A 26123-nucleotide genomic window follows, 5' to 3' on the forward strand; every position below is an offset into this window, starting at 1 on the left:
GGATATTTGTAAATCACCACAGGAGGATATCTTTATAACCTGTTGAAGAGGAGTATCTTTGTGATCTGCTTGCAAAGAACATCTTTGTGCATTCTCTCACAACAATGTATCTTATTGGGGAATATCTCTCCTTTGTATTGGTGGAGGCATAGGCTCCCCTGTTGTAATGGATCGTGTGGCTGCACTGGCACCTGTCACATCCTCTGTGCAGTAAGCCCATACTATAGACCTGGATTAAGGATAGACTCATTGGAAACTGTGGATAGTAAAAAATAAGTTGCAACTATTGTGGTGAGCCGGAACATCAACATTATCATGGCAAGGTTAGACATCTAACTGCCAATAATGTTATTGAGGTCACCTCGGCTTCCGGGAAGACAACGGAAGGAAGATGGACAATGTGATGATGAGGAGAAAAAACAAGAGGAAGAGGAGGGAGAAGAGACTCATTATTCTGGCGCATCTTCTTTTTGCCCATCCTGTAGGCGTGGTTTCGATATTGCACTGCTCTTACCCTGCTCCCATACCCTCTGTGGACGCTGTGTTGAGGGCGGAGTGGGGGTAGGGGCCTACCAGCCGCTGTGCACCACCCATGTTGCCAAGCATAAGCGTTCTGCCAGTCCCCCTGTGTGTGCTGTGCTTTGCCCATGCTGTCGCCACCCTGTGGAGCTGCCATGCTGGGAGTGGGCATCTGCCACCGACTGTCTGCCCCACGACCCCACCCTGACTCCTGGGTGTGTCAACCATTATAGGAGCAGGGATACAGGCGATGTCACAGAACAGGGCACTCCAAATGGTGAGTGAGATGACGCTTCTAGGTTAGATTCATTTCTCTGTATCTTAAAGTTCCCCAAAATGCTGTAATGGAAACAAATTCCACCGACCTTGGTGTGGCAATAAAAATATCTTGTATCTTGTGTATAATGCAGAGGATAGGATAAGACAAAACAAAGTATGGTTACTAAGTATCTAAGGAGACAAAATGTGTAACATTTTTATCAAATACAAAGGTAAATGGAAAACAGGATCAAATGTGAAAAAGTTTAACATCCCTTATACTCCATGCCTGTGTAGTTCCAAGTTCACCCTCATCCCCAATGGATGGTGCTATAGACCTGCGAGAGGAAGAGATGGAGCAGTCTGTCTCAGGTCAGAGAGTGAAATATACAGAGAGAGACCATTGAACAGCAGAACAAATCCCAGATTGTGCCTTTAAAATGACCTGCTCCCTTTCGGTCTATGACCCTTCTTAGGTTTGACTTTCTCCTTGGACCCCTCTGCGGCTGCTCCATCCCTTCGTCTTTCCAACTCCTTCCTCACTGTAACCTTCCAGGAACCAAGCCCCCCACCGCTGCCCTCTCTTCACCATGGTAACAGATCCACACGATCAGTATTTGCCCATGACCCCATGATCCCTCAGGTGTGTGCAGACATGATCATCACCAGGGGTCAGTTCTACTGGGAGGTTGATGTCTGCAACAGCACTCTCTATAGGATAGGTATGGAAGTGCACAATACTCTACCATGCTCATGTATAACTGAATCACTGCTTTGGTAATCTTGGCCTTCAGCATCCAGATATATTCACATTGTTTACCCATATTCCTGTGTAGTAACACTGTAATTACTAGTGATTGTAACATGGTAATTGATGGCATTATCACAATAACACAGACCACATAATTCCATTGTAATGCAATTACTGAGCAATTACTAATGTCATTTGTAAGAGTATGTTAATACAGTGTTGTTACTAGAGTATTAGTCTTGCGTAGTCATACCTCCAAATCACGTTGTTCTCACACCTCTTTTGGAGGTCTGTAGAATTTAAGATTAGCAGCTCTGGCTTGGAATGAACTGGAGTAACCTTGTTGAGACCAGGTTTTTGCGAGCCGTCACTAATTTCAAACCCTGAAACCCTAGTTTCCACCCCTTTGTAGCTTCTGTCTGCAAATGCTTTCCCCAGGCTTTCCAGACTCGGAAAGCCTGGTCTCAACGATAGAATCTATAGAGTTACTATACAGGTAACTTTGTTGATGTCAGGTTTTCTTAGTTCAGAAAGCCTGGGGAAATCCTTTGCAGAAAGTCATTTCAATAGAATACCTTGCTTGGGCAGAGCTCCAAAAAAACAGAATTCAGATTTTCTTAAATGCTCTTCAATGTTCAGAAAAAAAAATTATGCACATAACAACAAGCAACCATCCTGTAAGCATGTGAAGGGAGGGTTCTTGGAATGTAACATCCAATGAATGACAGAAAAGATTCTCCCATCGTTCAGTCCAGTTCAATCCAAGCCAGATCGGCTAATCTATAATTGTCCAGACCTCCAAAAGGAGGCATGAGAACAATGTGATTTGAAGGTATGGCTATGCGAGCCTACTATACAGGTAAAGGGTGAACTTTGTGCGAGGAGGAGGAGACAGGGAACTTGTTCACACTGGAGCTTCTAAAGAAGTTGTATAGCACATTTGTCCCAATGGATGTGGCACAATAGATAATTTTATTAATGTGAATTCTCCAAAACATTTACAGAACTATTGTGGCAAAACCACCTGAATAGAGTAAGAGTAAGTAGGAAAAAGAGGCTACTGTTAGCATTTTCCATAGAACATCATGTAACGGCAACAATAGCAGAGATTGTTATTGATGAGCAACCCTTTTCTTACATCCCTTGATCATTCCGTACTTGCTGCTTCACTGTCTACTGGTAGGCATGTATGCTCTATTCATTCAAACTCACATTTCTCCTCAAAGGAAGGTTGAAACAACTTGATAAATGTCAAGGTAGTTAGAAAACCAATGTATTGTATGATATCATTAAGAAAATTAGGTCATTGTCAATCTGTTCTTTACAAAAGTCATTTGGATGACCATTTGCTGTGCTTTTCTCATTCACTTTAATTTGTCTCTATTTAGAACCTAGTCTCCTCATATACCACAATGTAGGCCAAACCTTGTTTTTGTAAACATGGCAGTGCCAAGCGGAGTGATCGGGCTGGGTTTTGGGGACAGACCCTCGTTTGCAGATAGGGAGGGGCTGTCCCCTTTACCAACCCGTAGGCGGGCACCAGGGTCTTGAATCTGTTGTGAGCTGCTACTCAGTTAAGGGTGCAGAGGAGGGGGGTGACATGGGAGAATTTGAGGAGAGTGAACACCAGATGGGCTGTAACATTCTGTCTGAGCTGCAGTGGTATGATGGTGGAGGCAGGGAGCCTGGCCAGAAGTGAGTTGCAATAGGTAGTCTAAGCAGGAGATGACAAGTGCCTGGCCAGGAGTTGTGCCACTTCTCTTATGAGGAATGGGTGTATCCTTTGAATGTTGCAGAGGAAAAACCTACACACACACACACACACACACACACACACACACACACACACACACACACACATGCACACACACACACGCACGCACACACGCACACACACACACAATAGTCACTTTCTTCACATCCAACTCACACACCTCTGCTCCATAGTGCCACCCAGTGGCTGAAATTACCTTAGATAATTTTATCAGTAAACCTGAAAATCTGATGCAAAACTGAGGGATTTACTATATGAACTGATGAGAGACTTTCAGGTTTAATCTATTGTGTGAACTGGCATTGGAACAAAGGATTCTAGCTCTTGGCTTATCTGCTAACAATTTCATTAACACTCTTGACTTACAAGGTGTAACATCTGCTCTCTATCTACAACAGCAAGATCTATGAATTTGGTTTAAAAGTAAACAACTTGTTGATTTGCAGCAAATATATACAAAAACTTTCAGCTTTATCATCTAGTGAATCTGCCCAAAGCCATTTAAGGGTTGCCCATGACAGCTGCTATTGTCTGTTAACTGCATTGTCTTTTCACATATCACTGTAGTGTGCTTCCATTTGTTGGTGTGATTGCAAGCCTCCTCCAATTTTAGCCTGGGTGTCAATCTATTTCTGCTTTAGCCAACTTGTGGTTGTCTTGCCAAAGTCAGCAACTATAGAAGCAGTCAGGTACAGCTCTATTTCATAATGAAATGCTACAGTTGACACTACATTTCTAAGTATGTTGGTTTTGCATGATACAGTAATCAACTCTTTTCTTCCTGCAGGAGTGAGCTCATTGGATGGTTCTTGCGGTTGGTGGTTGGAGAGACAGGGCATATCCTTTTCCACTGTGTATGATGGACGCCAGGAGCCCTTGAGAGCTGTGCCCCCCCAGCTCAAAACCCTGGGGGTCTTCCTCAACATGGGTGGAGGGGCTCTCAGTTTTCACAACACCCTTACTCAGGAGCACCTGGCAACGCTGCCCACCCGCTTCAGCCTTGCTGGGGTGCGACCTGCTCTGGGGCTAGGCCAGGGCAGGTTAAGGCTCCGCTGTGGCCTTCCCCCTCCATCCTACATCTTTCTCAGCCGAGCCTCTGCCTATCGGGGGCCCTCGGGGGCTGGTGGGGGCCGCTGGCGCAGGGATGTACCCTTTCATTCAGTGCGGACTGTCATCCAGAAGTTTGAGGAGCTTGCTGTGTCTGACTCTGATTCAGGGCTGGTGTCGAGTTTTGGTTCGTCCTTCTCCACATTGACTTCCTGCCTAACCCAGGCCCAGGAGGAGCACTGCAGCCAGGGAAGGGGCCAGAGTGAGCTTGAGAGCCCACTGTATCAGGAAACTCAGAGATGAATGGGTCTTTACCTTAACACACACACACACACACACACACACACACACACACACACACATACACACACACCCTTGGGGAATGAGTTTGATCTTTGGAGGTTTGAAAAGCTAATTTCCCATCTATAAATAACTGACTTTCTCTGTGTGACTCTGACTCAGTAATTGACCTCTCCCCAGGACACTTGGCTTTCTCTCAGCCAGAGCCCCCAGAGGTTTGGGGCTGGGCCAGAGCTGTCTATTGGGATGTTAGATGTTATGAGGAGGTGGGCTCTCACTGGGGAATCCTAGACTCTGGCTTTGGGGGTCTGGACAGTAGGGGTCTGATACTGCTGGTGTGCGTATGCGAGAGAGAGTACTGTATTTGTGCATGTGGGGGTGAGGACGAGAGGTGTGGTGATCCACCGCAGTGACACTGCCAGTGTTGACTCAGAGCCGCAGGGGCAGGAGGTGACGTACGTTTATCACAGAGTGGCCTGCCTCTGTGTGTGTGCCTGGGCTGGCCTGAGAAGCCCTTTGAAGACCACAGGACCCCAACGACTTCAAAAGAGAGCCAGGGAAACAGAGATAATTAGAAAATGAGAAAGAATGGTAAATAAGAGCATGCATAAATACAGCAGGTGGAAAATGTTTGGAAAATGAGCTTTGCTATTCATTTGCTTGCATGACTGATATTCAATCATGCTGCACCATTATTCATTTGATCATTTGAACGAAGATTAACCAGAGTTAATGAGGAATTTCCTTCCGACTCATCCTATCTGGTCATCTCTCTGTTTTTCCTTTTTCTGCTGTTTGGGTTTTTTGGAAGTGACACTCAAATCATTTGGTCAGACCACCCAGCTATAAAACAGCTTTAAAGAAAGAAATCCACCCAATTAGAACAATCATCAATCAAATGCATCACAAGAAGAGCCTTTTGTACTCTTGAGAGGCGAAAACAAGACGTTTGTTGTGTAGTTATTAGATTGGGCCAATAATACCATTCATTGGCGCGCCACTGTCATCCATCTCAAGGGAGCATTATTATTTTACGCACAAAAGACGCGTCATGACTACTTAATTCAGAAAACACGTTTTGTCTGAGTCACTGTGCTTATTACTTGGTCGCGCTAAAGAACACCGATCATGATGACAATGTTGATGTCTAATGGTCTAAGTATTTACCGAGAGAGAAAAAAAACGCATCTGCACTGTGGCCAGTTTGGCTCTGGGTCTGCAGTTATCAAAGCCGCTTAAAATAAAGTGGGAGTAATTTCACTCTTGTAAACAAAATGAGACTATGCTGATGCATAATTCAAAGGCGCTCTTCTGTTATAGGTTTTCAGCCCAGAGGGAGAAGGGGGCATAATAGGTCTACTTCATGTATTATGTTTATTTCGAGGGGAGCTGTGCAGATCTGTTACCAACACGATAATATTCTGAGAGGACACCCCTCTAACTATCTGTGAAAGTGACTTAGTGCCAATAATAAACTTGTATCGGAAGCGTATCGCATAGCTAGGCATCAGCCACAATTGCAAGATTCCAGCCAGAAGCCCACAGGGCAACAGTGAGAGAACTCGGATGGATCTGAGATGTCTGACAAGTGGCGTTAGGCTATATGCTACCACCTCCTCTATACGTTCCCAGGCGAACCATGTTTGTTCATGGCTTCTGGTCGCTAATTGCGTCTACGGCGATAATTAAGAGTCGCACACTCTTCAGCGACGGGACCCTCGGAAATTGAGTTGTGAAAAAAAAAAACTGCGAGCTTCGCACCCTTGCCAGCTTTCATTTAACCTTTTCGTCAGCGTCTGCAAAATGATTCCGACCGGTCATTACATGAATAAACATCAATTCCCCGATACCACAATTAACATTTTGAGTGGGTAGGCCTATTCACCCCTTTCTGTTGCTACATCAGTAACACAAAAATTAGCCTTTCAACAGAAAAGTCGTGTAAACCTAGTCGTATTACCATCATTATCAGCATCAGCATAACAGTAGCCATAAAGTCATCATCCCTTGTCTTTTCGTTGTTCTGTCAGTTGCCATTTAGAACCAAATTGTAGGCTGTAAATTGTTCTTCCTCGAGATACATCCTGATTTTATATCAGGAATATTTTCCACCACTAAGTGGAGTTTTTAATAGCCTACTGTAGGTCTATCAATTCCCCATCATAACAATAATTCATTTGAATCAACTAGCCTATTTGGGTAAAGGACAATTAGGCATTTTGTTTCTGCTGACACTCTTTGACTTTCACTGTAACATTGTGAAACCATCCGTTGGTAAAAAAAAAATATATATATATATATATATATATATATATATATATATATATATATATATAGGTATATTCGTTTTTTGAAGAAACTGAATTCCCTTTCAGTGTCTGGACTCGATAATGCGCGCAGTGTTCCAAGAAATGCGCGAGTCACAGGACGTCCACGTTCAGGGCTTTTGTTAGTTTCACAACTTCTCTAAACTTGACTTACAAATAACAGACTGGAGCTGTTGACATAAGGGAGATCATGGGAAATTCCCAGTAAATAATTGGAGACAATGTTTGACAGATTCCATGTAGCTGGGACCTTTTCTATTAATTAATATAAAATCATGGGTTGTAACCTGAAGAGTTGAGTGGCTGTTCAAGCAGCAGTATAATATAGTATAGTATAGACTGCAGTATAATATATGAAACACGCTTTATCTCGTGTGGAACCGATGTTGTGGCCTTCACAGCACATTTTCATCCATGGATGAAACTGAGGCTGAAGCTGAATTATTATGTATTTAATTCAGATAATCTTTATCATCAATGTCACAAGTGCATTACAGTTCATACAAGTGATGGTATCAGATGATGCTCTGGAGGTAGAAAAAACTATGATCTGCCAGGCCTACTAAGTGCAGGCTCCTGTATGCGAACAAGGAGGTCCAGGACTGTGGTAAAGTTAGTTTCATATTGGATGTTCGTCAGACATTCGGCCCCTCAAACCTCAATAGGTCTTTAACGGTGCATTTCACGATGCATTTCACTATATCAGGTACGTCTGTATGCGAAGTACGTGACAAATAAATTAAAAAATATTTGATTTGGTGCGTTAAATTGACCTAAGATTGAGCTCATTGGAGAAAAACGTGTATGATGTGTTATTTATTTTATTTAATTAATTTAAAAATAAAATAAAAAAACTGGTTGAAGGAAGTTGTTTTTAGATCATTCTATCATGGGGTTTGAATGCTATTACATTTTTAAAGGAAATAAAAATTTATATAAATTCATGGAAGCCTTTTTTTAAATAAATAAATAAAGGCTGTGCAACCTTGCCAGTGTGTATCTGGTTTGAATTAATTTTGTTTTAGATCATTCAATCATGCTGTTTGAATGCTATTGAATTTTAAAGAAAATAAAAACCATATACAGTGCTGCTTGATTAAAATGAACTTATAAAATCTTTATCCCAATTCATAATAAAGACATTCCAAATAAAGGACAGAAACTAAAAAATATATATATTTTCATTATTCATTTAACAAAAACTCAGATTTCATGTGTGCAAAAATATGTGAACCTCTTCAGTCAATAGATTGTGACACCGCCATTAAGCAGCGATAATCTTGTATAGCCACTAATCAGTCTCTGACATCTGTTTTGAGGGATTTTGCCCACTCCTCCTTACAGAACTCAGCCAACTGAGTGGGATTTGAGGGGTGTCTGGCATGAAGGTCGTGCCACAGCATCTCGATTGGATTTAGGTCAGAACTTTGACTTGGCCAATCCAAAACACAAATCTTCTTTCTCCTGAGCCATTTTTTGGTAGATTTGCTTGAATGCTTTGGAAGACCCATTTTCAGCCCAGCTTTAGCTCCTTGACTGATGGCTTGATGTTCTGTTCAAGAATCTCCTGGTATACATCAGAATTCACAGTTCTCTTAATGATGTGGAGTTGTCCAGGTCCAGAGGAGGAAAAGCAGCCCCAGATCTCGACATTCCCACCACCATGCTTGACTCTTGGGATAAGGTTCTTTTGGTGGTAGGCAGTGTTGGGTTTTCGCCAAACATAGTGCTTATATTTTGGACTCATCTGTCCAGAGAACAAACTTCCAGAAACCTTCAGGCTTGTCTAGGTGGCCTCTTAACTTTGGTCAAAGTTAAGACGGGCAGTTTGGTTCTTTTTTGACAGCAGAAGCTTCTTCCTAGCAACCCTCCCATGAATGCCATTTCGATTCAGTGTTCTTCTTATTGTTGAAGCATGCACAGTTACCTGAGATGCAGCAAGGGAGGTCTGCTAATCTCTAGATGTTATGTTTGGGTTGGCTTTTACCTGATTTATTATTTTTCTTGTGGCTCTTGGGGATATTTTGGAAGGGCGTCCACTTCTAGGTCGAGTTGCTGTCATGTTAAATGTTCTCCATTTGTAAATTATTTGCCTCACAGTGGACTGATGGAGCTCAAATCTTGTTGAGATGATTTCATAGCCTTCCCCAGACTGATGTACTCTCACTACCCTCTTCCTGATGTTCTTTGAGATCTCCTTTCCTCTCAGCATGGTGTGTTTTGCATTCACCTGTATGGGTAACACAAAACTGACCAGGTTTCTTATCTCTATTTATCAAAATCTATAATTGCACAAGGGGTTCACATACTTTCAAGCAGCACTGTTTGACAAAAGTAAAGGCTGTGCAACCTTGCCAGTGTGTCTCTGGTGTAATGAAATTGGTGTTAAATCATTCTATCATACGGTTTATATGCTATTGAATGAAAAAAAAGAAATTAAAAATATATAAATTAATGGAAGCCTTTTTTGAGAAAAGTAATGCCTGTGCAACCTTGCCAGTTTGTCTCTGGTTTGAATGAAGTTGGTTGTTTATCTCTGTATTGTATGTGTGTTATTGAAGTTTAATGAAACAAAAAAACAACATCGTACACGTTTTTTTCCATCACAATGAGCTCAATCATAGGTCAAGTGAACGCACCCTTAAAGAGCTATTGAGATTTGAAGAGCCGAATGTCTGACGAATATCCAATATGAAAATAACTTTACCACGATGGTGACGGGACGTCATGTAACCGGTTGGTACACATCTGCCAGTCAATCATAGAGCACCCCGTTCCCCCTCCTCGCTGTATATTCACACCTCCTGTATAATCCAGCCAACAAACAGGATGCGGTCCCGAATGTGTGCCAGTCAGACAGGAGAGGGAGGGGGTTATTGAGGTACACAAATGAAACAACAGTGCATCCAGTCGGGTGTCTACACAAGCAAAAAAGAGACCAAATACACAGCATGTCAGCGTAAAATCGAATAATAAGAATATGTTCCTATAATGATCTCAGTTGGGTCTAGAAAATCAGTACATGTTTCTTTGAACCTTCAATAGGCTACGTGGGGAGAGCATATTGAACACTTCAGCCATAACTAAGAGACGTAGCCTAATGTCTGCTTCAAATTAAGCTCTGATCGGAATTGTAACTTTACTCACCCTCATAAAATGCTGGTCACGGTTAATCGATTTGATTAAAGTGCAATGTTTCTTGGCGGATTAGAAATGACTTCAGGCTCGCGCTCTCTCCCTGTCTTCTTACTTCTAGCCTTTCCTATCCTAAGTTTAATTTGAAACACACGCGAATGATAGTAAACCCCATCTGAACTTTGATTCTCACAGTGGGTGTCAAAGATTCTACATATTTGTGTGGAAACCAACTGATAAGGACAAGCTACTGAGGTTATGGCTGTATGTCTAACACGTAACTTGTAACTTCTAACAGTCCTAATACACAACGTCACCAACATTGAACGAATTGTCTGTAACCTAAAATGCAGGCTATGCTACGTTTTCAGATTTGGAGTGTAGCAAAGCGCCGCAGGCCATGCGTACAGGGCAATACACAAAAAACACACCTCATTACGTGTGAATTGCGCAGCTGAAATGGGTTGTGTTAACTCGAATAGACAATTGCTATCCAGTCTCCCTAATGAATCACCTAGTGTAGCATTAAATAAAAACCGATGGTTATCACCTCATGATGAAGTGCAAACAGGCCATCATCGATTTCCATTCACGTGTGAGCACACGGAGGAGAGGGGTACCCGCATGTGATTTCCCTCGCCTAACAGAAGTGATTCACAGCCACATAATGTGACATCTGCATAAAGATAACACCTTGTCTTCACACACAGCCTACATGCCTACACACAGCCTACCTTTAACACAAATCATTCATTTGATAGATCTGTATTGGCATTTCACATTTTAAGGAATTATTTATATATTTCTTTAGCTTGTAAACAAGAGTTTATTTCGACCACGATTGGACACAATAAATTGCCTTACTCGAAAGCTATTTTGGGATTCCAACATGGATTCGCATACTCCACCTTTACTAGATGATGGGAACTTTAAGCAATCTAAATATTCTCTGGTGGGCAATTGTTGGAATAACAGAAAAGGTATACATTTTAATGCAATAGGCCTAAAGGTATTCGTCTTGTAGTTTTTTTTTTGGCTGAGTTTACAGCACTTGTTTGAGCCATGGCAGAATAAAGGACGTGCTGCTTTCTTATTGAGTGGGTCATCTCCATTGAGCATATTGTATCGTCATGTTTAACATGTGGATGGAAGTGGGTTTGGAGGCGGAAGAGTCGCGCAGTTTCCGGAGCGCGACAGACAGAGCTGAAACAATCGGTGATATATGGTGCCTCTTCTCTAAACAACGTCCAATTCCTACCCCTACCCCCCAAGCCCCCTAAATGAGTTTATTTTCGTTATTTTATGATTCTTTGGTGTGACGTGAATGAGAAAGAGAACAGGCTTATAGGCAACATTAGTGATCGGTGCGTGACCCTTTACAATAGGCCTAAGCAAATGAATGCTGAAAGATTCAAACGATTAATTATTATTCTGGCTATTATTATTGAGGTTACTCTGCCTTGTCACTCACTGACAATTGTACAGATTATGATTGGCATGCCCCTTCCTCTGAACTTCCCAAAATGAATCACCCTGCGCACTTCACTAGAGCAATATATTATCCAGGGTCCAATCCTTTCGCATTCTCGCGCCTATGGGGAGCATGGATGCGGGGTATTGCTTTTTTTGCTCTTGACAAGAGGGAAAACTTTCTCAAAACGGAAAAAATATTCTGATCTGTGTTTACTCAATGAGCCCAAAACTTGAGGGGCGGACACAACCTGGGACGTACTCCAAACTGTTTTTATGTGTTTAATTCTGTATATACCTAAGACGTGTTCAATCCAACCTTTAGCAGATACACACATATAGAAACTGTTCAGGTAGAAATTAATTAAGAAACAATAAAGGGCTATAGAGTGGTTGTTTATATGGCCAAAATAAACAAGGAAAGACTTGTAGAGGACCAGCACATATTGAAACGAGAAGCCTTGAAGTATTCAAACTATTTTCATTTGTTTCTGTTAAGTCACTTAGGTCTAAACTCTGAAAGCAGTTGTATAAATACAGAGCAGCCTGAGCCAACACACAAAGATAGACACACACATTCCTGTACTGTACATTGCTGCGCGAGCACTGAAGATTCCACTTTCTCTCTGTAGGTGTTCTGACACATTTTACAAGGCATTAGGATTAACGGCCTGGAACACATTTGACCCCCTCTCTTTCGTCCCCCTCCTTTCGGCTTCCTACCCCTACCCCACCCATTTTTTCTCACCCCTCCCTGCCCGCGCCCGCTCCAAGTGTCAGGGAAGTATAAAGCGGAAAGGCACCCGCGCGGACGGGACATACGCTTTTGGGCTCGTATAGTCATAACCTTGAAAACCTCTATCTAACCTCTAACCTGGATGCTTCATCTCAGATACCTTCAAAAGAGACCCTCAGCAGATACCATCTGGAGATTTATATACTTCCCTTGATCATTTAGGAGGGTAGTAGTCTACTGCTTTATTATACAACGGAGTGATCAGACCAACGTTCAGCTACAGGCGAGGAGGAAAAGTTTTGCAAAAAGGAGAAAGTAAAGCCAGAGCGAGTTGTGGATGCTGCCGCTCGCCGGGATGCAGACTAGCCGCACGCTGAGCTACTTGCTGTGCGTGATGAGTTGCGCGTGGCTGCACTCTGGACTCGCCTCGCGGATGAAATCCCCTTCTCTGCCCATCCAGTCGGAGAGGGAACCCTTGCCCTCCAAAGGAATGTCAGGTAAGAAAAAAATATCAGCCTACATAAGCTTCTACTTACTAGGCTAATTTAAAGGTATACAGTAGAAAGATTGGTTTTATGGCCTCACAACTGATTTCAGAAGTCTCATCATATCAGCCGTCAGTCTCTGTATGTAACAGGCTCCATTTAATCTTGTTCTCCTCCCTCTGTCTCTGTTATTTTCCTGCATCCTCCTCAGGTTGCCCATTGTTATGGTTACTTCAAGAACAAACTTGCAGAAAACATCTTAGTCATAACCACTGAGAATGCCATCTGGTCCATGTCCTAGATTTTATAAGGGTAGCCTACTGAGCTGACGGCAGTGAGAAGTCAAAGCGTTAAGAGCAGTAGGTTATTAACAAATGGCATTAACGTTTGTCCGATGTTGGAGACTATAATCAATCGAATTTCCATTACCGCTGTTCTTCAGTGGGGGCATGGCCTTCTTTGCATAGTTGTGGCAAGCAATGATTTATATTTCCAATGAGTAGTGCGGGCAGACGAGGTGCACCATCTCACTCTAACTCGACTAGACTGTTTAAAGTGTAGTCACTTAATGAAAGAATAATGGGAAACAGGTTGTTAGCAGCTAAGGTAACCGCACAATATTAACCGTTATGAACTTGGCACGAGGAAAGCTCACCTCCAAGCCGCGGTGATGGGCCGGATGGTGCCAAGGTGGCTGCGGTGTTGGGCGACGCTTTATAGGGAAGAGGAATGCACATGGCACACACCCATATGGAACTAGGCAGGGGAGGTTGTGGCGCACTTTGGATACGGCCTTTAAAGTGGATTATCATGCAATATTTTTCTTAATAATAACAATTCTCCTCCCTTTCATTTGAAACACTCAAGACATAAGCACAGAAAATTGTTTCGGTTACAAGACACATAACCTCAAGGCACTAGAATACCTGTTACCACATAAGAATTCCTTTTATTTCTCCGCAAATTACTTTATTTTGGTTGTGTGAATGGAATGTTTTATATTATTTCGAGGGCGGGAGAGATGAGTGGCCCCCTGCACCGTTGAAATTAGGTTCTAGGTTGAGCTCCTGAACATATGAGGCATCCAGTCTATTCCCCCCAACTTGTCTGGGTCGCAAAGCCTAATCAACAATCTCTGTCAATCACTAGCGGACTGGGCAGCATCTTCTTTGTCTTTATGTCTGACGCTGACATTGAAATGTGTCCCTCGCTTCACAATTTTATGTGTATCCATACAGTCCAGTACACATTAGGTCACATTGAAGCGAAGTGCACTACATACTGTACATCCTATGGTCGAGTGCGTTTCAATAGGCCTCAGTGTGTTTGTTTCGAATTAACAAAACTTTATTTCGAATTAACGAAACTTTATAACCGATAATTCCAGCACCAGCAAGTTTTAAGTTGGTACGTGAAACTTGTGCTTTTGCTTCATTGCAGGATGCTCGTTTGGAGGGAGATACTATTCGCTGGAGGACACGTGGCATCCTGACCTTGGGGAGCCATTTGGGGTCATGCACTGTGTCCAATGTTACTGTGAGCCAGTAAGTATCTTCAAATGTTTCTCAATTAAATTTTTAAATAGTCTAGTTTATATTGATCAATTCTGGTCCAATATGTCAAACTAATTACCATCACAACTGTGAGCAATTACTTGAGGCTAGTTTGGATGAAGAGTTGATGTTTTGGTTTGATTCTCTTAGCAAAAGAGTCGCAGAGGGAAGCTGTACGGGAAAGTGAGCTGTAAGAACATCAAGCAGGACTGTCCAGAGCCCAACTGTGAAGACCCAGTGCTCCTGCCAGGACAATGCTGCAAGACCTGCCCTAAAGGTTACTACTAGTTCTGACATCACACTTCAACCACTATCTCCCTCACCTGTCACTCCCCCTATACCCATCTCACCCATCACCCCAGGCCACGCCCACTCACCCCCTAAATGTACCCTCCAGCCTCAACCCCAAACCTCAACCCCCTCCCCACTCTGCACCCTTCGTACCCTCATACCATACTGTCTTGTTTCATTTAGAGGGAAGTACTCCATTACCCTCCCCCCTCCCACTATCTTTTAGTTTCATTACAGTCTTCTTTTAGAGAGGCTGATAGTAGTTAGCAGCAGTTCTGGTCTAAGATGTCTTCCTCACTGGACTGTGTCAAATATGCTCCATTTCTAACCATCAGGAACCAAAGGCAATTTCCACATTTAGTGTTATTCACAGGGTTATTCTATACACACACTCCAACACACACACACACACACACACACACACACACACACACACACACACACACACACACACACACACACACCACACACACACACACACACACACACACACACACACACACACACTGGGTGGGTCTTACATTCTCCATAGTTATTCAGCAGATTGTGTGTTTTTCTGTGTCTGGTAATGGAATGGAAAGTAAAGGTAAAGCACTGGGCTTTTCTGAGGCCCCCATCACTGCGACAACACAGAGTGTGTTGGTGTTCATGTGGGAAAATGTGTGTTGTGGTAGTGTTTTTTGGAAAGGCTCTGGAGTGTGTTGTGGTTGTGTCTTTAGGAAAAGGTTGAGTGTGTTTGTCTAAGTGTTGGAAAGCATTGAGTGTGTTTGTCTAAGTGTTGGAAAATGGTGTGTGTGCGTGTGTGCATGCGTGGTGCATGTGCTGTATGCCATGCTGGCAGGATGACTGGTGCACCTGAGGATACAGTAAAGCAGAATGGACAGATTGGAGGGAGGTGAGACTGACACTACACAGAAGCCATACAACATGCTTTAGTGGGAGAGGCTATGATGGGGAGTAACGGGGGTTAGGAGTGGGAGAGAGGGAGAAAGAATATGAATAGGGGAGAGAATATGAGAAGAGAGAGAGAGAGAGAGGGAGAGAGAGAATATGAATAACACACAAGGAAAGAAAACAGTCTAGAAGTTCAGTGGCCTTGAAGAAATAAAGTGAGTGAGTAATAGCCTGTCTGTCTCTGTCAGTTGTGTGTGTGTGTGTGTGTGTGTGTGTGTGTGTGTGTGTGTGTGTGTGTGTGTGTGTGTGTGTGTGTGTGTGTGTGTGTGTGTGTGTGTGTGTGTGTGTGTGTGAGTGTGAGGTGCTGAAATGTGCACATTACATCAGGACACAAGGTGGTGTGTGTGGAACAGCGAGTCATTGTTGGGATCGCACGCGAGTGTCACTCCCAATTCCCTCTCAGCTCTCCGGCCTAAGAAACAAACCTTGTTGCCGTGGTGGCCAGACCAGCCAGGAGGTGCTCAGAAGAGGGATTGGAGGAGACACCCAGAGAGAGAGAAATAAGAGATGGAGACAGACAGAAAGAATAAGGGAGGACTGAAAGAACTCTTGTCTTCAGTTTTGGATCTGAATGGCAGAATTCCTCTCTTCCTTGTATCGCCCCTCCTCTCTCTTCTCTCTCTCCTCTTTTTCTCCCTCTCACACCCTGCATCTCTGTCCCTCTTGCTGTCTAATCCTCTTATGTAATTGAATTTAGATTCACATTATTTCATGCCCTTTGGTGAATATCCTACCCTCCCTCACAAATTGTGACCTTGCTCCTTGTGCTTGCCCAGGTGAGGTGGACAGGAAGCAGGCAGAGTCAGTGTTTGACGGGTTCGAATACTTCCAGGAAAAGGACGATGACCTGCACAAATCCTATAATGACCGTTCATACCTCAGCTCTGAGGACATCTCCCCTGGGGACAGCCTCACTGGTGAGTACACACACACACACACACACACACACACACACACACACACAAAACACGCAGAATAATATTATCCCCCTCCATTTTCATTTGCAGACATTTATGAGTTCTACTACATTTACATTTAGTAATATGAATAGAAGTTTGTTTTTAATATGGCATATGTTTGTCAATATATGTACTCTCTCTCTCTCTGTCTTCAGACTTTGTGGCAGTGTTGACAGGGATGACAGATTCCTGGTTGCCCAGCTCCAGTGGTGTGGCCCGAGCACGCTTCTCCCTGACCAGAACCAGCCTGGCCTTCTCTATTACCTACCAAAGGTAGGTACATACACACATACACACGCACACACACACTCATGCCTGTACTTGTTTTGATCAAATGATTTTTCTTCTTTCTCGGTTTTTTCTGTCTCTCTCTCTGCATTTCTAACTCTTTCCCTCTCTCTTAGGATGGGGCGGCCGAGCAGGATAGTCTTCCTTGATTCAGATGGAAACACTGCGTTTGAGTACAGGGTCCCTAAGGGAGAGTCAGACATGGTAAGAGACTAGAATGTTCTCTGTTTCTAGGGAGACATTCCCATTTCCTGTATCTGTGTTTTTGTTGTGTGTGGGTGTGTGTGAGAGAGAAAAAATGTGTATTTGTGTTTGTGTGTGTGTGTGTGTGGGGGGGGGGGGGGGGGGGGTTGTGAGTGTATAAACGAAGAGGAGAGAAAGTGTGTGTGTGTCAGTTTACTGTGTGTGTGTGTGTGTGTGTGTGTGTGTGTGCCCTAGAGAGAAAGATTAAGTACCTCCATGATAAACGCTCTCTCTCCGTGACTCTCCGGTCAAACTCTGACTGCTCCTCCCATAATTCACCCTACAATAATAAACACCGGCACTGCCATAGCCACACACACACTCTCACAGCATTGTCTCAAAGTTGCTTTACAGTTCTTAGAATGTTGTTAGTGCAAACAATGTTTGATTACTGTAAATAACACACAGTCATTCACACTTACAAACAAATAAACGCACACACTGCTGACTAGGCTCACTCACTCACTCATATGAGCACACTTATAGTATACACATAGTCACAAACATTTAGCACAGTGTTGTTGATTTTATTGGGTCAAGTGGAATGGTGCAACTGCTGGACTGTGAGGTAAAAAGCATTTCCACAGTCACTTAGCTTTCCACAGAGGGATGGAGGGAGAGAAAGAGGGGAAGATAAAGGGGGGAGGGGACCATTTATTTAAGAGGGTAAGTGTGTGTGTGTGTGTGTGTGTGTGTGTGTGTGTGTGTGTGTGTGTATGTGTGTATGTGTGGGCTGGGGGCCTTCATCACCAGGCCATTTCCCGCCTTAAGCCAAATTACACACGTGTCCTCATCGCATTCCATCAGAATGGAAGGCAAGGCAGGACCCGTAAATATAGGCCCAGAAAATGGCCTTATTATTTTTAGACAAATGCCCCTATCGAGTATCTAGTGCTGGAGGACCTTAGTGAAAACCGCTTTGGGATGGCTGGGGGTTGGGGGGTTGCTGGCGTGGTTAATTTCGGGGGATGTTTAGTGTGTGACATCACCCATGAGAGAGGAACGGAGTGCATTAATAATTAAAAGGGGAGATTATCCTGGACTGTGAGTTATGAGGTGTTCGGTCGCCGCCACATTTCTTCCCCCTCTAAGGCAAATATTTTTTCGGAGGGTTCCTGTTTGTGGCCTGGGGCTGAGATAGAGTCCAGAGTCTTGCAGGGCTGATCTCTTCCACAGATGTGTGTGTGTGTGTGTGTGTGTGTGTGTGTGTGTGTGTGTGTGTGTGTGTGTGTGTCTCAGAGAAATAAAACTGCATATGGAGAGTGTTTTGAGTTTGTATGTAAACTGTAACTATGGTAGATCTCCAGACACAAACCCAAGCTTTGGCATATGAGTTGTGTTTCATACAGTAGAGATGACATAAGACTGCCGTTTTGGGTCACCTGTGTGTGTGTGTGTGTGTGTGTGTGTGTGTGTGTGTGTGTGTGTGTGTGTGTGTGTGTGTGTGTGTGTGTGTGTGTGTGTGTGTGTGTGTGTGTGTGTGTGTCAGATCTGCGGGGTATGGAAGAACCTGCCCAAATCCCATGTGCGCCAACTGCATGCTGAACAACTGCGGGTCACCATGTCAACAGCCACCGTAAGGCGGGAGGAGATCGAGGGCAAGATCATCAAACACAGAGCACTGTTCGCAGGTGAGTGTGTGCGCTTGCCTGTGTGGCTGAGTGTGCGTACTGTATATGTGCATCTTTGTTTCTCTCTAAATGTGTATCTGCAAGTCTCAAAAAGCAGTCTCAATATTTACAAGGGTGGGGATTTGTGTACATTTGTATACATTTCTCTGAGCACATGTATTGAGTAGAGCTTATACATATTGAATGGTGCATAGGACTGTAAATAGGAGCAGTTGGACAGGGTATACAGTATACAGTAAGTGAATATACATGTGTGTTTATGCGAGGATGGTTTATGTGTGACCCCCACAGAGACATTCAGCTCCACTCTGACCTCAGAAGAGGAGCACTCTGGGATGGGAGGCATTGCCATGCTGACACTGAGTGACACAGAGAACAACCTTCACTTCATCCTCATCCTCCAAGGTCTACTGCAGCACAGAGAGAAAGGTGAGAAAGAGTTTTCTGTCTTTTTTTGCTGCTTTGTATTGTATGTACCTTTTTTGATAATTTAATTGACAATTCAAAAATGTAACTTACTCTTGCCCCCTAGACTCCCCCTTGGTTCCCATTCGGGTGCAACTGCAGTACCGTCAACATGTCCTCAGAGAGATCCGTGCCAACGTCACGGCCCATGTGAGTAACACTTCACCCCCACACACACACACAAACCAACGGGGGGGGGAGGGGGGGGTTAAACAGATGACACAGCCACACACACACACACTCACTCTCCCCTAGAAACAGATGTGGTTCCCCTTTCCCACATCCTACTGCTGTTGTCACTCTCTGTAGATCAGAGCAAACGATCCATAGAGTCAGACTGAGAGACGGATAAAGAGAGAGTGAGTGAGACAGAGAGAGAGAGAGAGTGTGTGTGTGTGTGTGGGGGGGGGGTGAAGAGACAGATGTAGTAAGCAAGAGAGGGGGATGAGAGACAGAAGTGAGGGAGAGACGATGGGATGGCATGCACACTCCTCACACATGTCAGTGGTTAGTGGTCTATGGGATCAGAAAGAGGGAGGAAGGAGGGAGGAAGAGAGGGAGGGATAAAGGGAGGAGGAGGGATGAAAGGGGGGTCTGTTTTTAATCTGCTGGGAATTATGTGAATCTGAGAATTGATGTATCCCTCTTTCCTCACACATACACATACATGTACACACACACACACACACACACACACACACACACACACACACACACACACACACACACACACACACACACACACTATTATAGCCCTTCCCCCGCCTCGTTCCTGGTCTCTCTTGGCTCGATCCTGGCCATGGATTTATAGCACACGGATATTTATATTGAAATGGGGCCTGGGGCTATAAAAGTAACATTTATTCAGCATGGTCATACATCTGTCATATTAATTCAACATTTTTCAAAGTCCTCTCCAACCTCTGTCTATCTAAAGGCCTGTCGGTTGGAACGAAATTAAAGTGAATGCAACGTGTGAGATATTAGCCCAATGTGAGCCATATTTTCTGTGTAAGCCTGTGTGTGTGTGTGTGTGTGTGTGTGTGTGTGTGTGTGTGTGTGTGTGTGTGTGTGTGTGTGTGTGTTGGAGTGACATGATGTGTGTTTCTGTGTGACAGAGTGTGTCTTTATGTGTTTGTGTTTATGTATGTGTGTTTTCGTTGTTTGTGTTTATCTATCATGACCCTTGTGATGTGCAAGTGAATGCTAGAGAGAGGTTTGGTTTGGGTATGGCTGCTCTACAGTTCCATAAACGTTGTGTCAATGTCTCTGTAGGACCCAGACTTTGCCGAGGTGCTGACAGACCTGAACAGTCGGGAACTCTTCTGGCTGTCCAGGGGCCAACTGGAGATTGCTGTGGAAACCGAGGGTCAGGACCTGCGACACATATCCGGGTTCATCACAGGCAGGAAGTCATGTGACAGTAAGTTCCTCTCCCCTTTATGTGAATCAACCAGTCAGTGAGTGATTCATTGTTTAGATTCTCAAGCATTCAAATATCTATCTGACTAACAATCTGTTAGTCACCTCCATTCCTTTTTGTATTCATGACTTTCATTTTGTCATCCAGGCACACACCTCACACAAGGCAAAAGAGAGTTGAGAGGAATCTGTTGTGTCTTTCAGTTCACTTGTTCTCATTCCTCTGTTCCCTCTCTCCCTTCTTTCTTTAAAGTCTTTTCACTGGAGTAAAACCATGTTTATAACCATGATGTTTGACTTGGTGGCCCACCCAGACAGGGAGAGAGACGCGTGTGTGTGTGTGTGTGTGTGTGTGTGTGTGTGTGTGTGTGTGTTTTACCCCAGTGTGCATGTGGGTGCATGCATGCCCGCACAGAAATGTTGTAGACAATGTCTGACACAGTTGAGTGCACACATGTTCTCTTCATATGACATGCATGCATTTTCACTACTCTGAACATGAACATACCAAGATACCTAGATCGCACAAACATTCTCTGCCACCTTCTCACACACACACACACACACACACACACACACACAGACAGACTCTCACACACGCGCTCGCACACACAATTGGCGCTGCCAAGGTCACAGTCTGCTGGACCTCACTCTCCATACTGGTGTTCCAGCTCTGTGATTAACAGCTTGACGTTATGTGTGAAGAATTCAAACCCAATACACTCTTTTCCCTCTTTCCCTCTCTCCTTACATCCCTCCATCTTTCTACATTCTTCTCAACATCTCTCATCTGTGTCTTCCCTCTCTATCTCTCCATCTAACTCAGTTAGCTGTTTTTACCACATTTTCTTTTTTTGTTTTTCTAAGCTCTTCATGTTCAACAAGGCTCACATTGCACAATTCTAAGGTTTAACCTTGGGTTAACTAGTGTTAATGTGTGTGTGTGTGTGTGTGTGTGTGTGTGTGTGTGTGTGTGAAGGGAACAGGGGCATGTTTGGGCCACAATCTTGTATTTTGCAAAAGATTAGGTGAGGTTAGCAATAGCAATACTCCCCCCCCCCCCCCCACCCCCCCGCACCAAACACACACCCCTACCCTCACCCCCTTACTTCTGAGCAAGGGTCGTGCTGAATACATCCCCCTGTGACTGTCTGCTTCCTGGTAGATGGATGACATTGTGTGTGTATGGCTTTTAACAGGGGAGACGTGAGAGAATGTGTTCTGGCCCTCACCCACTTCCCCCCCCTGTCTCGCTCTCCAAAACAACATAGTGAATTATAACACGACAGAGAGCATTGCCTCATCTTGCATGCAAGAGCTGCCTCTTCACACATTAGTTGCTCTCAGATCAGTGTAATGGGTTGAAGCAGAGGGGGACTGTCTTTAATGATTTGAGATCAGTGATGTGAGAGGCTAGACTGTAGAAAATTGAAATGACTCATACTCTCTTTCCCTCTCTCCAGCCATCCAGAGTGTCATGTCCAGTGGTGACGCACTGACCCCTGGTAAAACCAGCGGAGTGGGATCCGCAGTCTTCAATCTCCATGACAATGGCACCCTGGATTACCAGGTATGAGTCTGACAGCTTTGGCTGTGTTAGTTTACATAGCATAGAATTCCATCTATAGATTTGAATTGAATTTGTACTGAATTTAATCAAACTGAATCAGATTTGCACTGAACTGAACTGAAGTAGACTGAACTGAGCAGAGATTAGATTGTACCGAACAGAAATTAATGGCCTAGATTGAATTGACCTGAATTGAAGTGAAACAGAACTCAAACAAACCAAACTATTCCCTTGCAGGTCCAGGTAGTGGGGGTGTCCAGTGACGTGGTAGGGCTGACCATCGAGCTGAAGCCTCGGAGGCGCAGTAAGCGTTCTGTCCTGTACGACCTGACACCAGAGTATGATGGTGCCACGGGGCGTGCGACAGGCAGTTGGAGCCGTCTGGAGGCACGTCACATCCACATGCTCTTGCAGAACGAGCTATTCATCAACGTGGCTACTACCCACAGCCAGGAGGGGGAGCTGAGGGGGCAGATCAGAGCTCTCCTCTACAGTGGCCTGGAGGCCCCCAGACATGGTCAGTCTTACACACCTACTGACCTGTCACTTGGCCATCACCTCTGGCACACCTGTCTCTTCTCACTTGTTGATCTTCTTTCACTTAACCCTCATGTGTAGAATAATTTTATTACCCAGTATATTCTTATCTTCTAACCTTATGGCTTCTCCTCCCCAGAGCTCCCAGTCCCTCTGGCAGGACAGTTTGTGGCTCCCCCAGTCCGGACCAGTGCCGGAGGTCATGCCTGGGTCTCTGTGGACGAACGCTGTCACCTCCATTATGAAATTGTGGTGGCGGGCCTCAGCAAGAGCGATGACCTCACCGTCAACGCTCACCTCCACGGTTTGGCTGAGATTGGTGAGATGTACGAAAGCAGCACCAATCACAAGAGACTACTGACAGGGTTCTATGGTTCTCAGGTACGTAGAGGCTCACACGTGTGTGGACACACACACACACACACACACACACACACACACACACACACCTATGTGAGGCCTGATATAGCAACAATAGTCTCTGTAATATAGCAGAGTATGTGTAAAGCAGTATCTCACTCCTTCTATCTCTCTCTCTCTCTCTCTCTCTCTCTCTCACTCTCTCTTCTTTTCTGTCTCTCACTTTCTTTTTCTCAGGCTCAGGGAGTATTGAAGGATATCAGTGTTGAGTTGTTGCGTCATCTGGACAGAGGCACCGCCTTCATCCAGGTCAGCACCAAGATCAACCCCAGAGGAGAGATACGTGGACAGGTGAGTAGAACCACAACCATAGCACAACCACCCTACAACCACAACACAACCACTCTATACTATACTATACTATACTATAGCATAACGCAACACAAACCACATCTCAACTCAACCTCCACTTTCCACGTTTGACCCAGTAGTGATGATAGAGTACTGAGAGGATGGTGTAATGAAGAGGATTTGTAGGGCCCCAGCCATCTGAGTGTTTATTGGTCTGTGTGATTGCTCACTTAACCAGTATGAGACCACACAAACATTCTCTTTCACTGGCAGGTGGCCTTGTATTGGCAAAGGTTTTAGTCACACACACAAACCACCAAATACGCACACATTGCAGGTGGCTTAGTTGATGAGTTATTTTTAGCTGCCAAGGATTAAGAGAAAAGAAAGAGAAGTGTAATGACACATCCACACACACACACACACACACACACACACACACACACACACACACACACACACACACACACACACACACACACACAGACAGACACACACACACACACACACACACACACACACACACACACACACACACACACACACACACACACACACACACACACACAGCCAATAAGGTCCAGCAGTTTTAATAGCAAACAGGTCTGACACATAAACAGCCATCTGCCTTGCGGCCATGGGCGGAAAGCTGGGTTAACGCTTTACACTCTCCCTTGTCTCTTTTTCTTCTTCTCTCTCCCTTGTTCCCTATTCTTACTCCCTCCATTCTCTCATCATCTCCCTTTGTCTTTATTTCATGTGCTCCCCTCCCCTCCCCCCTCTCTCTCTCTACAGGTTCATGTGCCTAATAACTGTGAGTTTGGAACAAGGGGGGAGGTGGAGGAGGCAGAGTTTGATGATCTATTTGTGCGTGAACCAGAAGAATTAAAGAAAGACCCCCACACCTGTTTCTTTGAGGGGCAACACCACACCCATGGATCACGCTGGACCCCAAACTATAACAACTGCTTTACCTGCAGCTGCCAGGTAGGAATCTATGCACAGCACTAGATGTGTAGCTAGCAGGGAAATAAGCAAATTATTTAAGTTATTATTATCATGTTATTATTATTAACTTTAGAATTGTGTCTTACCTCTCTCTCAAATTTCTCCCCCTTTTTTTTATCATCCCTCTACCCCCTCATCCCTCCATCTCTGTGGCCTCCCTGTAGAAGCGTACAGTGATCTGTGACCCGGTCATCTGCCCAGTGCTGACCTGCTCTCGCACCGTCCAGCCTGAAGACAAGTGCTGTCCAGTTTGCGATGGTGAGTAAATGATATCATTACCTGTGCGTGTTTACAATCACAGTCAGGGAGTATGTTTCGTTTTTTCTATACATGTGCATGTTTGCTTGTAGTGTTTGTGTGCGTTGTCAGTGTATATGTGTGTCTAACTATTATTGTGTGTGGGTGTGGGTTTCTTGTTTTTGAGATGGTTCTGTAAGGGTAGCCCATTATGGTCGTAAAGTTCTGAACTAATACTGTTTGTGTCAATTCCCCTCTTCCTGTGCAGAGAGGAAGGAGCCCAAGGACATGAAAGCCCCAGAAAGGCTAGACGAGCATCCGGAAGGTACCGTCTCTCTGTCTGTCACTCCTCCGCTCTCTCCATCTGTCTGTTCCTCTATCTCTCCCTGCCAGGAGGCTCTCTTTCTCTCTCCCTCTCTCCTCAATATGTCTGTTTCTCCTTTTTCTGTTTGTACCAGCAAATTAATGTCACTCCTGAGATTGAAATAATTTCCTTGCTTTATGTCCTTTTATCCACCCTAACCCCCACTCTCTCTCTCCTAGGATGTTACTTTGAGGGGGACCAAAAGATGCACGCCCCAGGGACAACATGGCATCCCTTTGTCCCTCCATTTGGCTACATCAAGTGTGCTGTCTGCACCTGCAAGGTAGACCTTCAACTTTGTAAAAATAAACTGTTCCATTTTGCCGTGGAAAACCCCAAATGCCATTCAAACGTCCATTAAAGAGATGTACCACAAGCATGCTGTCAGATAAATGTATTATTCTAACAATTAGCTTAAACCAATTTGTCACACTCACTTACCTCTCATAAGGCTCATTGTAACACTGATTTGACATAATTTCTTTGGTACACAGTCACTATAAGTCACTCTGAAAAAGAAAACTGCTACAGCCAATGACTAAAATTCTCTCTTTCCTGTAGGGGGCGACAGGCGAGGTGCACTGTGAGAAGGTGACCTGTCCTGCTCTGAGCTGTAGCCGGCCTATACGGCGCAGCCCCTCAGACTGCTGTAAGGAGTGTCCCGAGGATGAAAAGCCTGTCCTGGAGCATGCAGACATGATGCAGGCCGACGGCACACGCCAATGCAAGTTTGGTAAAAACTACTACCAGAATAGTGACAACTGGCACCCACGCGTACCGCTGGTGGGGGAGATGAAGTGCATCACCTGCTGGTGTGATGTGAGTATGACAAGGCCAATCAGGAAAGAGTTTGACACTCACCCCAACCAATTGTCAGCCAAATTACACAACTAGAGAGAAAAGTGTAGTTGGTGCTACATGGGTTTTAGAGGGGTATTGAAACCACATAGTTTGAAGGCTGAGGTTCGTTAGTATGACAATGCCAAGTTGGTTGGACTGGGTGGCCCGAACCCCTTGGGCAGACATTCCAGTGTCAGTGGGGGGAACCCTGGGATTTAGGGTTGAGAAGCATGGAGAATTTCATGGTT

General features: G+C 44.4%; 2 protein-coding genes across 2 annotated transcripts in view; both read left to right on the plus strand.

The window, feature by feature from the left end:
• Window positions 1–345: 345 nt before the first annotated feature.
• Window positions 346–4615, plus strand: LOC310822347 (uncharacterized protein; the record flags this gene model as incomplete). The annotated part of the gene is given in 5 exon segments (XM_083694691.1): window positions 346–796; window positions 1075–1149; window positions 1254–1499; window positions 4090–4557; window positions 4560–4615. Coding segments are annotated over 5 exon segments (1296 nt in total).
• Window positions 4616–12654: 8039 nt separating this feature from the next.
• chrd (chordin) overlaps window positions 12655–26123 on the plus strand; it is a gene marked incomplete at its 5' end in the record, with an annotated part of 15249 nt that continues 1780 nt past the window's right edge. Inside the window, 19 exons of the mRNA XM_083696314.1 lie at window positions 12655–12814; window positions 14243–14346; window positions 14506–14632; window positions 16377–16517; window positions 16715–16832; window positions 16964–17051; window positions 18580–18721; window positions 19013–19150; window positions 19254–19336; window positions 20462–20609; window positions 22072–22178; window positions 22416–22695; window positions 22855–23096; window positions 23313–23426; window positions 24222–24413; window positions 24599–24692; window positions 24940–24996; window positions 25215–25318; window positions 25597–25854. Coding sequence (XP_083552440.1) covers window positions 12655–12814; window positions 14243–14346; window positions 14506–14632; window positions 16377–16517; window positions 16715–16832; window positions 16964–17051; window positions 18580–18721; window positions 19013–19150; window positions 19254–19336; window positions 20462–20609; window positions 22072–22178; window positions 22416–22695; window positions 22855–23096; window positions 23313–23426; window positions 24222–24413; window positions 24599–24692; window positions 24940–24996; window positions 25215–25318; window positions 25597–25854 — 2697 coding nt within the window. The remainder of the gene's footprint in view (window positions 12815–14242; window positions 14347–14505; window positions 14633–16376; window positions 16518–16714; window positions 16833–16963; window positions 17052–18579; window positions 18722–19012; window positions 19151–19253; window positions 19337–20461; window positions 20610–22071; window positions 22179–22415; window positions 22696–22854; window positions 23097–23312; window positions 23427–24221; window positions 24414–24598; window positions 24693–24939; window positions 24997–25214; window positions 25319–25596; window positions 25855–26123) is intronic.

The sequence above is a fragment of the Argentina silus genome, assembly GCF_951799395.1.
Source record: "Argentina silus genome assembly, chromosome: X".
In the NCBI taxonomy this organism is placed as follows: Eukaryota; Metazoa; Chordata; class Actinopteri; order Argentiniformes; family Argentinidae; genus Argentina; species Argentina silus.